Here is a 13,870-nt window from a genome sequence, read left to right on the forward strand (position 1 = left end):
GAATTATAGAAGAACAGTACTTACGGAAGTATCTATAGAAAAGGCATGTATCAGAAACAATGTCTGTGAGACAGACTAGAGAGATTTTTTAGAGATAGGTTATTAATTAAGCTAGCTATACTCTTTCGAATGGAATCTAGAAGAGAGGTTTTTTTGGGGCACTACATCAGATGTGGGAATAATTTTGTATGGTAGGACAGATTTGCGATTTATACAGAGCACACAGCTGTTTGTAAGAAAAATAGTGCCCAAGATTGAAAGAGAAAGCTGAGTTTTTAAGATGCAGAAGAACCAATATGTGTGATGTGTTAATGCTAAGAGAGAGAGATTAGAAGTCGAGATAATCCTTAATACAGATATGTGATCTTGTCTAGAAATCTGGGTCTCATCAAAGATAAGCATAGGAGCAGAAGAATCCTTTTTGTGAAATATAAGACAGGACTGAGTTTTAGAAGGATTGAAATCAACTAAGTTATCTTTATCCCACTGGAGAATTAAGTTCAGCATTTAAGGAATTAGTAGTGGATATCTGAGCAGTTTAAGCTGTTTGTGCAGGGCAAGGTTTCTCAAATTTGCTATCATCAGCAAAACTATGGATCAAGATCATCAAGATCAAGCATGAGATTTCCCATTAATATATAAGAGGGAAAGAGTGGGAGAAGGAAACTGAACCTTGGGCCCTCTGTCTTCTAACTTCTTTAAGTTAGAAGACAGAGGGCCATCTACTATCATCTGCAGTGAGCGGTCAGTAAACTGGATACCCAACTACAAAAAACAGTTGGCATTTCATAGGATGGAAGCTTATTTACAAGACATTTATGCCAAACATAATCAAAAGCCTTTGAAACGTCAAGATCAACTGCTTAATTTTCACAAACATTTTCATTGAATTTGTCTGCAGATGGGTAATATAAGCCAGAATATCACCAGTGGATCGACACTGATGGAATCCATACAGGTGATCGCTTATCAGATGGAAAGTTTCTAGATAGTTTAACAGTTGGTGGTAAACAGATTTCCCATTACTTTAAAAATAGTAGTAAGTAGGACAATAACTGGATGGGAGGGATTTGCCACCCTTTTTAGCAACTGGCTGGATATAAGCATATTCACAAGCAGAATTAAAAAAAAACTTCAATGAAATAAGAAAGTGTGAAATGCCAACGCAAAACAGGAGTAAGCTAAGGAGCACAGGTTTTGAGAAGTCAAGAATTACCATCAGGAATTGGAGCTTTCTTGGCATCAAGGTTGTTGAAAATCCTTCTGACATAAAACCACAGGAAGCATTGAGTGGAGTGTACTGGGAATGGTAGGAGGTATTTTATCAAGTTTGTCAATACAAGAGTTAGAAGTTGTGATCTGAGGTGCCAGAGGACCACTCACCTCGACTGTGTACTTAGGGTTGTTTGTGAGAAAAAGATCAAGCGTGTTGGCTGGCTGTATTAGGATTGTCTAATATTCTTACTGTGGTATGATTGTCTGTTAGTCTGTAAATAGGTAAATGAATAGCCTGTGCGAGGTGATTAGTATTTCAAAAGCCTCAACATATCGACTGGCTGGGCTCACGTGACTAGAAAACAGAAACCAGCTGGAGCTGTGAACATTAAAATCACCAAGGAAAATTACATGTATGTTAAGAAAGTCACGGGAAAAAGTTAAGTTTCAAAGAGTTCTAAGTGATTAGTGGAGATAGGAGAACAATAGAGGCAACAAATGAATTTGACAGAATGTGGTAGAGAGATTTTAAGCCAGAGAAGATTGAAAAGAAGAGATTCCAAATTACTAAGTCTGTGAAAGGGAATATCAGAACGGACATATGAACAAGTACCACCTCTGAAGCGAAAATAATCACATAGAGAATAATTCGGACAACTGAGATAAGCAGTGGTTGAATCAACTGATAATTGGGATTCTGTCAGAAAAAGTATGTGGGGTTTGACAGAATGTAAGTGGAAGTGGACATCACCGAGATTGGAACTGAGACCACGTATATTTGTGAAATGAATGAATGAGGAAGTGTTTGGGAGATTCAGATCTTTTTGCAGATAAGTTTGCTCTAACTAGTATGGCTATTCATGATGTAATCAGTAGTAAGAAAAGGTGGGGAGAGCATGGTATGAAGGAACAAAATTTTTTGGATATGGCATGATGAATCTTGCATGAGTCATATGATACTCTCATAAATAACCTTTAATGGGTTAATGCACTATCTCCTCACCTTCCATAAAATTACCAGGTATACACGATATCAAATTCAGTTCATGTCTTTAGACTTGAATGTTTTTCTTATAAACTGTAATATCAACTCTTTGCCTGTTTCTCAGCCTCATGTGCATGCACGCACGCGCAAACACACCCTCCCTTCACTCTGAAGGGCCTTTCTTCTGTAAAGATCATTCAATTGATCAGTAACATCAGCTGGGTTATTTAAGCCTTTCCCACACATTACGCAAGGGTTTGATCTGATTCATTTGTATTCACATAAGTGAAATACTCCTTGTCTTGATCTTTGCTCTCTTAGCCAGTGATAACCAGCTTTCAACAGTCTAACCTTTTCTGTGGTACTATTGTAGATCAGCTTATAGCTATTGTATGGTTTTTCATCATTCTGTAACTCTCACGTCATCTTGTACAGCTCTATAAAAATGACCGGCTCCATTATTCATCGATCTTGGCATTCTCCTCACATCTTAACAATGCATGGTATATCCCCATATGCACATTTGTGGTTTCTGTACCTGCTGTTTGTAAGTATTAGTATTATAATGATTAAATGATGCAAGGATGTGGTGTTTTTTTTGCATTTTCCAAAAAAAAGGGGGGGGCTATCTGAGTCTGCTTTGCACTTTACTAACGTTTATGCCTTGGCCACTGCAGCAGGCAGTTCATTCCAACTAACTGCAACATGTTGCCTGAATGTAAACTTCATAATATCCAGCCTTCTTTCTTCCCAAAATTCTGTATTTGTGCCCCAGGGTTCTTCTCTCTTCTACACCTGAAAATATACCTCCCTTCCCTTGTTCATTTTATTGATTCCCTTCAGGGCATCCTAAATCTCTATGTGGCCCCCAACCCAAGATATCTAGGTTTGAAGCTTTTCAGTCTGCATCTTTAAATCATTCTTCACATGGACATCAATTTCTCCTTTAAAATTTAGATCCCTTCTTTGTAACCATTTTAAAAGTTCAAGTCTGGCCCCTTGACCCGAAAATAACATTTTAATTTGGTCTCACCATTCATACAAAAGAAAAATGACATTGTTTTCTCTATCCACAAAGGTCCTAAATATCATAGAAAGAACACTATCTGCTTTTCTAGCCACTTGTTTACATTGCATAGAAAATTTTGTGTTGTGATTGAATCGTAAATCCCAAGTCTTTTACCCTAGGTGCAAACCCTGTATTTAGAAACATTTGTGAGACACAACATTTGTGTCTCAAACTCTGCTGTGTATTTCTGAAATTGAAATCCATGCCTTTTGCAACTGCATGTTCTCTCTCTATTATTGCTGCAGACAATATATTTATGTGTTTCAGCACAGGATAGATCGATGAAAAAGTGATCACTGACTGCTTTCAAACATGCTAGATTTGTTGCCTTGAATGAAGCTTTGCATGCCTTTTTGTTTATTAATTGCAAAGAACAGGTCCAGTAATAGTGAAAAAGATTTTTGGCAATCTACATCATTGCTTAGCAGAAAACATTCTGAAGACTATGTCAAAGTGGATGTGGACATTCCATATTTTAGAATATGCACAAAAAGAGAGGAACTTACAGCAGATGCGATGTAACCTGAAATTTGTATTGAGGAAGAAGAGGAACCTATTGTGGTTGAACAAGAAGGTTCACTGAATGATGCTCATCAAGGATTAGGACCTGAACGTTGTTTTTTTATCCCAAGTGAATTAACCACTATCAAGCATTTTCATAATTCACTTTTAACACATGCTCTGCCACTGAAATGGTGCATTTTGACAATTATTTTAAAGCCTGAAACCAATTTCCCTCTTTATAGGTAGGCCTTGATACATAAACAGTAGAATGTCAGTTATTCACAATAATTTGAAAGGCTGATCTTTTTTCTTTTTTTTATTAACGGTAGTACAGTAAGCGCCAGTTTTTTTTTTGTTTTTTTTTTATGAAAACCCCAAACACGAAAGGTATCAAAACCTATAGTACTTAGTACCATGCATGGGTTGAAGGAGAAGTATGGGGGGAAGAGGATGCGGGAAACTTTGCTCTAGAGACTAAACATGGGCTATAGTGATCACGTCTGCAATTGAATTTCGATTATAATAAGCGAAGGATCGAGTTTACTATCCATTTATTAACAGATTGTACAAACAAAAACCCAATACACTGAAAACTGCAAATTATTTTTATTTTATGGTTGTGACCTATAGAATTCTATGTGCCCTTCAGAAATGTGCTTTAGAAAAATATCACAGAGATTACTAGGTTTATGGAAATCATAAGTGAATTTCAGATTAGTTTAGCTCCAGATTCGGTAAGAATAATATCAGCCCCAAATTGTGCAATTTATTATTTTTCAGAAATTTTTTACGGTAAAATGTGAATGAAAAGAAAATGCATAGTTTTAACATTGAAATAAAAAAATGGAATTAATAGAATTAGAAAAGGTAAAAATTTAGGAAAGCTCTCCAAAGAGATTAATGTGGGAGCTTCAACAATTTACGACATCAAGAAAAATTCCAATGCTATAACATTTCCAGAATTTGTGTCGATTGTGGATAGTGAAGGAGGATCTAGCAGGAAAAAGATAATGTTGAAACCTGAAAATGCCACTTTAGAGAGTGCATTTTATTTTTTTGTTTTCTTCAGAAGTGAAGTTTAGGTGAACCAATGTCTGGCCCAATGTTGTGTGAAAAAGCATTGGATTTTAATCGAAAATTAAGAGGTAATAAAGATTTTAAGGCAAGCACAGGTTGGCTGAAAAATTTTAAACTGGGACACAGTATACATGAACTAGATTTTCGGGGTGAGACACTTTCTGCAGATGAATTGGCAGCAGTGTCCTTTAAAAGTAAGTTCGTTCGCTTCAGTTAAGCAAATTACAAGAAAGAAAACATTTATAATGTTGATAAAATGGGCTTATTATGAAGGAAAAACCCTAGCAACTAAAAGAGAAATGCCTGCACCAAGTTTTAAGATGAGAAAATAACGAGTTACAATTGCTATGTGTGCAAATGTCATTGGAACGCACAGACTGTCTGTGCTTGTTATCTGTAGGTCGAAAAAACAGAGAATTTAAAAATCTTTCTAATTTTCTTGTTTTGTATAAAAATGCCTGGATGGATGTTTTTGTTTTCCGAGATTAATTTATAATTTTTTTTATTTAATTAATTTTAATTATTTAATTTAATCGTAAGGTAGGATTAAATTTATTTAATCTTACCAAAAAAATTATCCAGAAAATTTGGCTATCCGGAAGAGGTCAGCCATCAGTTATTCTGGATAACTAACGCTCTACTGTATACCTAAATCATATCACAGATACTATACACATATACACTACTGTATACAGAATTGTTGTACATACATAATTTACAAATTAATCTTACGACATCATACAACAATGCAAAGTGTACAGGGTGAGTCACTAAAAAGTAGCCCGCCGCTCCACGTTTGGAAGAACCAGCAGCCAATCAACACATGACTAGCCATCTGCACAAACAAATCTTCATCTCATAGATTAGTAGCATGCATCACCCCTCAAGGTCAATCTCGTTGGAAGACAGTGTTTTGCCGGATGTAATCCAGTTTGTGTCTCGTGTACAATTGTGTGTGTGTGTTTGTAAGGGTTTTCTGCATCATGCCTTATTCCAGAAAGAGTTGCAATTGTTGAGGCATAAGTGTGTATGGGTTCATTTAAGGAAACAAGAAGAATGTTTGCGGAACAGTTTCCCACAGCCGGGATACTAGCAAAACGCTGCATACAACAACTGATGAAGAAGTGGTGCGAAACAGGAAGTGTCCTCAATGCGAAAAAGAACAGAGCCCATCTATTCATATGCCAACTGTAATGCATGATATTCTTGAGAGGATGAAATTAAGCCCCAGGAAGAGTACCTGGAAATTAGCCCAGCAAGTCAGTGTAAGTCAGACAACATGTGTACATGTACTGCACACTCTAAATTTGAAGCCATTTCGTGTAACATACATGCAAGAATTAAAAGAGACAGATAAAGTGAAATGTGTAAGTTATTGCAGGTGGTTCCTCAACAGCGTCGTTGATGGGATGCTGGATCCAACTCAATATTTTATGTCAGATGAAGTCTGGTTTCATTTATCCAGACACATCAATTCTCAAAACACAAGGTACTGGGCAACTGAAAATCCACACCAACTCCACGAAGAACAACTTCATGATGAAAAAATCGGAGTATGGTGTGCCATATCAGCAAGGCAGATCGTATGGCCCATCTTCTTTGAGACAACTGTTAACACAGACGTGTACCTTGCAGTATTTGAAAGCTTTTATGCACAATTAACCCCTGAAGAGCAGAAGTGGCGCACACACATTTCAACAAGATGGAGCCACTTGCCATACATCCCACAGGTTGCTGGCCTGAATTCATGAAGCCTTTCCAGATGGAAGAACTCAGCAAAGATTTATGGCCCTCACGTTCCCCAGACCTGTCCATATGTTATTTTTACCTTTGGAACTACCTTAAGAGGAACTTTATGAGATGAATTCGCACTCTTCAGGAATTACAGAACATTCATACTGCTATCGCGGGCATCAATGGTACAGTGTTTCAGAGAGTTTGCCAAAACATGCTGACACAGGCTCAGCACTGTCTGCAGTCCAAGGAGGTCATTTCCAACATCTTCTTTAACAGCAGGTAATGTACTACACATTTACCCACTTGTGCATGCATTGTATTGTATTGTATTGTGGTTTCATTGAAGAGGATACTTCTTCGTGACTCACCTGTACAACCTTCAATTTCTTATTTAGTGTTGTAGTACATATTCTGAATTAATTATAACATATCGTATTAGTAGAATTTCATTAAATATTCAAACCTTTTTGTTCTATTTCTAATTCTGTGAACTATAAATATAACAACTGTTTTTCTTAATCCTCTGAGAGGCAGATATAAAGTATTTTGATTGTGTGTGTTTAAAAAAAAAATATATATATACATATATATATATTTATATTGTATTGTATTCTACTCCATTGTTTACATATCTTTCATCATTTGTGTATATATATTTGGAACTTAAAAGAAAGCTTCATACCTTTCCAGAAGTTTTGTAGCTAACATTATCCACAGAGTCATCTTTCTGATAAAAAACATCTTCAAAGTAACCTCCATCATGAAATTCCCACCATTTGTTTTCTGAATCAATATGAGCTGGGAATTCTTCTGCATCTGAACTTTGAACCGAATCTCCTCCTAACATATTATTTTCACCATCTTCATAAAAGTTTTTTTTCTGTCCTGGTACACTTTCCATATCATTCACAAGACTGAAGTCAGTTACAAAAGCACCTAAAGCTACATCACTAGTGGCCTTCAATCTTTTATTCTGAGAAAATGCAACCGGAAGCTCTTCACTTTTATTTCTTTTCCTAACTTTCTGCATCAATGACAGAGAAGAAGGATGTGGATTAATATTGGTATGAAGATATTCATCATAAGTCTTGCTTAAGTTGCAACTGTCTGGTATATTTGGAGGAGATTCAGAATTAACGTCATTGCTAAAAGTAAATATTTTAGACAGTTGAGAATATCTTGCAGGAGAATGCGGACTCTGTTGTGTAAGCAATGAATTACTTTCACTTGGAATGGTATGTAAGGTTTTAATTCTTTTTGACGTAAACAAAGTCCTTAAACATTTTGCAACTTTTTCTGATACAGGATGAACAGAATTATTGCTTTTGTTTACTTGTGATTTGCTACAAAATGTAAGTGGAGATTTATGTTTTTCATGAATTACTTTTAATTCATGGATATTTAATGGTGAACTATTTTTGTGGGATGAATTAATTATCTCACAATTTATGTTTTCTCTCCCAGAAATCTCTAAACTACCCAAACAGTTAGGGTTGATTTTTCCTTTTAGAGATGAACTATTCTTTCTATGTTTTCTTTTTAATGACAGAATTTTCTGATTTTTTTCATTACTTTGTAAAGATTTACTTGTGAATGAAGAGATGCCAGCAATACCATTTGATAATTTTAGGTGTTTTGGCATGCCAACAATACTATCATCCTCGTCTTCACTACTATTTAGTGATTTTTCACAGGGCTGTGCTGGAAATTCCTCTTTAAAATCATATTTACTTAACACTGAATTATGATCTGGTGAGAAATTTATTATATCACTTTTAAAAAAATTTAACTTTTTCAAATTGTCTTTAAATGCTAATGTAGAGCTCATCATCCTCTGTTTCAAGGACAGTGGGCTAGCTTCATCAGATTTGTATTCTGATAATTTTTCATCATCTGAACTTAAATGAGCCTTATTTTTCGCTGGTGTTGATTGAACTGAATCACCACTCCCTGCTCTCATAGAAATTTTAGTTGAAGATCTTAGTATTTTACCTTTCTTTTTAAAATAAGAGTTATTTACTAATGAATGTGTTACTTCACTACGTGCCCTTTGGTTTTCGCATAATGTCTGGTTATCCAAAATGTTAGAACTCATCGCAGGTTTTTCCCCCCTAGATTTTATATGGGGTGATAAAACTTCAAACTTTGAATTTATTATATTTCTTTGTAAATATTTGTCACCATTTTTTTCTCCACATTCTTCTATACAATTATTGCTAGGGCTTAATTTAGTTCTTTGAGAGTAATTTTCAGTGAATTCTTGAACCTGATTTTCATTTTCCGAAATCTGCAAATTCTGCATTGGAATTAAAGATTCTGTAACACCAGTATTTAACAGAGAGGTGGAACTAGATTTCACATAATTTTTTGTTTGTGATGCTACTCCTTTAGGCATATCTTCATTATTCACATCAGATTGAGATTCTGGCAGTGATGAAGGGTACTGTTTCTCTCTTGATAAACAGTAATAAAGATTTTCTTTTTTTTCTTCAACCGTAGAAATTGTTTCCTGACTGAAACTTCCACTGTGTGATAAAGGAGGGCTGTTTAGCTGAAGTAAAGAACACTCTAAATCAGAATATTCTCTGCAAACATTTACCAAAGAAATCATCTTTTCTGGTTTATCTGTGTGGTAAAATGAAAAATTCATTAAGGATTTTTCAGGAAAATTGTCTTCTTCTGAATCTGAGTGGAACAGCTCTGGTGACAGTTTCTTGGATGGCAATGACCTACTATTAGAGATATGTGAATTTATCACAGGATAAACAGGTGTTAACATAATTTTTGGTGATTGTTTTAATATATTTTGCATTTCTTTATTGTGATTTGTGATATTGTTTGAGATCTCTGTTACTGGTTCAGCTGGAACATGGCATGCTGTAAATTCTACATGTGAGCCTATATAATTTTCTTTTTCAAAAGATTTCTCTAACTCTTCTTGGTTTCCATTATTCTCAGCATTGTTGTCAGTCAAATTATTAGCTATATTGTCCTGAAAACTGTTTACTTCTACTTCTGCTTCAGTTCTGTTATGATGATTTAAATTTCCTGGATAAACAAAGAAACTGTATAAGCCTTTATACTATAAAATTATCAAAAGACATTCATATAAAAATAAATATATAAAATGTCTTCAATAATAATTCATTCTGTAATTAATTACTCATAATATACAGATAGTTTTACTTGTATGTACTCTAATTTCAGAATTATCATTATTTTGATAACATAGAATCTGATCAAATAACACTATATTTATCGAACAGATGGCACATAATTCTGAAATCAGAGGGCACAATAATTATATCATACTAAAATATTAAATAATCCAGTTCAAGTTTATATACAAGTTTTACTAAAGCCTCATTTCTGCACATAATTTATTTGACATGAGTGTCACGATAATAGTAATATAGTAGTAGAGGCGTGTGATGTTGTTGTTGTTGTGGTGTTTTCTGGCGCAAGAGCTAGTTAGGCCATATTGCGCCAAGCGTGTGATGCAAGAAAGCAAGTGTATGGGGGAAAAAAAAAAGGAAAAAAAACCAATTTAATGGTACTTATTATGGTAATATATCTTCTATGCCAATAAATAATAAATGGTAATATACTCACTTTTCCTCATCCCCTACATTACATACAGAAATCATGTTTTGACCCTACTTCTATATAAATGCTATATAATTTCCATAGGCTGAAGCATATTGTGTCTAAATTTACACAGAGTTTAATCTGTTTAATTGTAATGTAATATAATATAATGATGAATATACAATATAATGTATTCATCATATGTTATAATCATGAATTAATAAGTAATAAATACCAAATATGAATTATTTAAAAATATAATATTTTCAAATAATTCAAATGCAGTATTTACACTTAGAGAAATGGGGTATTTCCACCCTGAAATAAAACAATTAGTTTTAAATCTTAATATATGATCATTTTAAATGAATTTTCTGATTTAAAAAAACAGATTGATGAACTAATATATACTAAAAGCAAATTACATTTATGAAAAAAAACAAGGAAAAAAAAAAAAAAAAAACTTAATTTTTAAGTAAGCTCAATATGTGCTACATTTGTGGCCCCAAAGACAGATTTCAGTTTCGTGCCATATATACACACATACATATAGGGTGGGGAAAACAACAAGGAGTAATCATTTTAATTTGTTATAATGTGACTCATTTAAATAACATTATAACAAAGCTGATTTACAGAGCTTCTTAATGTACCGTTATGTAATCAACTTAATAATAATAATAATAGCAATAAGAGCTTAATTAATGGTACTCACCTCAATTGATCTGCTTAGTTACATGGTATTGAAGTGGAAAAGAAGTTTAAAATAAGTTAAAATAAATAAAGACAGAATTGTTAAAAACCTGTAATTAAAATTTGCTCAAGGAAGAAGAAGAAGTGCACTACATCGTCCCTAGTTGTCATTTATAAAATATTAAAAGAACAAGGTGAAGCCAATAGTCACCATGATCGAAAACCAAGTACTCCAACCTTTTCCTTTGGGTATTAAGCTCTACATGCGGTATGCAGACGATGTGTTATTAATAGGAAACAGAGCCATCATTGATAATCTTTTTATTAAATTCAATACAATACACGAAAGATTAAAATATACTCTTGAAATAGAAACTGACAATAAAATAACTTCCTCAACCTCACAATATATAAAATGGGCACCAGGCTAGGAACCAAAATTTATAGAAAAGACACACACACACACACACACACACACACACACACACACACACACACACACACACACACACACACACAAATATTATTTGCATTTTCAATCGCTTCACCCACTCAGTACAAAAAAGTCCATTCTCTACAATCAAATCTACAATGCCATTAAGTTTAGATCTTCGCAGGACAAGTTTCTTCACTAATTGAAGTTAGTCTACAAATCTATCCACAGATATATTTTCAATAATATTAAAATTTCTAATATATTTTTTAAAAATCTGCCCATACATATTCAATGGCATTAATATCGCAATAGTAGCAGCAATCTTAAGACTAGCAATTCTTTTAATTCAAGCATGGAATCAAATTTATATATTTCATTTTGAGAATAACATTTTTCCAAATCTAAAAGTTCAACTTTTTTAAGATCATCACTGAAAGCAATATTATTCCAGGAAAGCCAATTCATTATTTCCTGTTTTTTGAATGGTGAGTTAGGAGATTTGTTTAAGTGTATGAATGATAAGGTGCATTGTCTACAATTATAAGTCTTTTCAGGTAAACTGGGTAAGAGTTGATCTGATGTCCATTTTTCAAAAATTTCTGAATTCATCTGACTGTGATAATCCCCCCAATGTTGTGTTTGCTTTGTACACTAAATTTTAATTAGGAATTAATCCCATTCCTCCAGCTGCACATAAAAAAAATAATTTGTTTTGAAGTTTCCTTATTGATAGAGGCTACAAACATTTTGACTTTGTCAAATTGCTATCAATCTAAACAATATAAACAATAGGCTATTTTCTTTTCTAAGTCATACTATTTGTTGCAAATACTTCTATTAAGTATAATTTTGTTTTTTTCCATTAAAAGCTTTTTTTTGCTTTGAGGTTTTTCCAAGAAAATCTGATTTTAGGAAGATTTTTCAAAGAGATTCTCTTTTAAAATATATTTTTTATTTCAGAACTAAATTAATTTAGGTATTGCTGGAACTCTTTTCTCATTTATGTAAAGGTTTTGGACAGTTCATCTTAACTCCTTGATCGAATTTGTCCACAGAAGGTATGCTAAAGCTTGTTTTAGTTTGGATTTTTTTTTTTTTTTTTTACACTTAGAAAAAATAGAACATTATAACAAAGATTTTTTTTTTTTTTTTTTTTTTTCAGATTTAAAAGTGGGATCCTTATTACTTTCCATTCCTCTAATTTTTTTAAAGACTGTTTCCAAAAATCCAGTAGGAGCACTTGTTGCTTGTTTAACTGGCAAGTTTGCAACTCCATTTAGTACTTCCTTATAAAAATAATTAACAACATTAAATATAATGTTTTTCCTTTTGCATTCTTTCATATAGATGGTAATACTTTCATTTGTTCTTTTCTAACAAAACTCATAAACGTGAATGAATTATTAAACAATGCAGATGTTGTGAAACATGCCTACAGCGTTTACCATTGCTTCATCCCACTTGTACTGTAGCACTACCTATACCTGAAATGGAATTGTCCTGGCATTTTGCCAACCAGGGTCGCATTTCGTATTGTAGGACAGCACTTTCTTCATCTCATAATTGAATAGACAAAATCTAAGCAGTTTATACAAATTAGAACTGTAAACAAATTATATGAATATAGCTGTACTATATAAACTCTACCAGACCAGTAGTATTCAACCATCACCCCCCCCATCCCATCTTTTTATATACCCTTTAACACATTTCTTCCCTAAAAGTTTTTGAAATTTTCATATCCCTGAATACCCTAAAAACTAAAACACCCTACACACACACATATACAATAAATAGTAAGTCTGAAAGGTACAGATGGTCTAGATTGGTGTGAACTTTGTACCAATTACAAATGAACAAGAGGCAACAAGAAGACAAAGAAAGCAAAGTAGGAAAAAAAAGACTGCGGAAAAGAAAAAAAGGAAAAGACATAACTGAAAAATAACCATATTATTGTTGTTATTTGTTTTTTTTTTAGGAGCATTAGCAACTAAGGCCATATTGCTCCGGGAATATGCGGTGGTCATTCCCTTGACCTTTCTGCATACTCCGTATTTGGTGGTGATGGGCTCGAACCCCAGTCTAATCAAGAAGCGTGTGCTACGCACTGCTCCTTCCCACCTGGCTATGGAGGCGCCTAACCATATTATTACATACATGAATATAAATTACATATACAAATACAAAATTGTATAAGGTAAAATAAATTAAAAGTAGTAGTATTAATATGTAGTAAAATTGGAAGGGTAAATACAACATTAATAAACAGTGGATAAAAACAAGTCATTCTGTCTGCAGGGAATGACAGACAGAAGATATAGTGTTTTGATGATCAAAATATTTGTTGCAGATATCATCAATCTAATCTTTCTTGGTGATTCCCTTCTACTTTTGACTCTCTCTCTCTCTCTCTCTCTCTCTCTCTCTCTCTCTCTCTCTCTCTCTCTCTCTCAGGGTAATGTAACTTGGGAAATTTTTTTTTTTTTTTTTTTTTGTGCAGCATAAGCCTCAGGCTTCCTTGCACCATATGGCTGCTAATAATAATAATAATATCAGAATAGAAGTT

At 33.7% G+C, this 13,870-nt stretch overlaps 1 protein-coding gene across 1 annotated transcript in view; it reads right to left on the reverse strand.

Moving 5' to 3' along the window:
• LOC150082021 (uncharacterized) overlaps positions 1–13,870 on the reverse strand; it is a 320,259-nt gene that overhangs the window by 47,368 nt on the left and 259,021 nt on the right. The window contains exons 13-14 of the mRNA XM_090380398.1: positions 8,175–9,635; positions 7,270–8,090 (exon numbers count right to left, since the gene is read on the reverse strand). Of these exons, the coding sequence (XP_090236524.1) occupies positions 7,270–8,090; positions 8,175–9,635 (2,282 nt within the window). The remainder of the gene's footprint in view (positions 1–7,269; positions 8,091–8,174; positions 9,636–13,870) is intronic.

The sequence above is a fragment of the Mastigoproctus giganteus genome, chromosome 8 (assembly GCF_048544385.1).
Source record: "Mastigoproctus giganteus isolate SK-2022 chromosome 8, ASM4854438v1, whole genome shotgun sequence".
NCBI lineage: Eukaryota > Metazoa > Arthropoda > Arachnida > Uropygi > Thelyphonidae > Mastigoproctus > Mastigoproctus giganteus.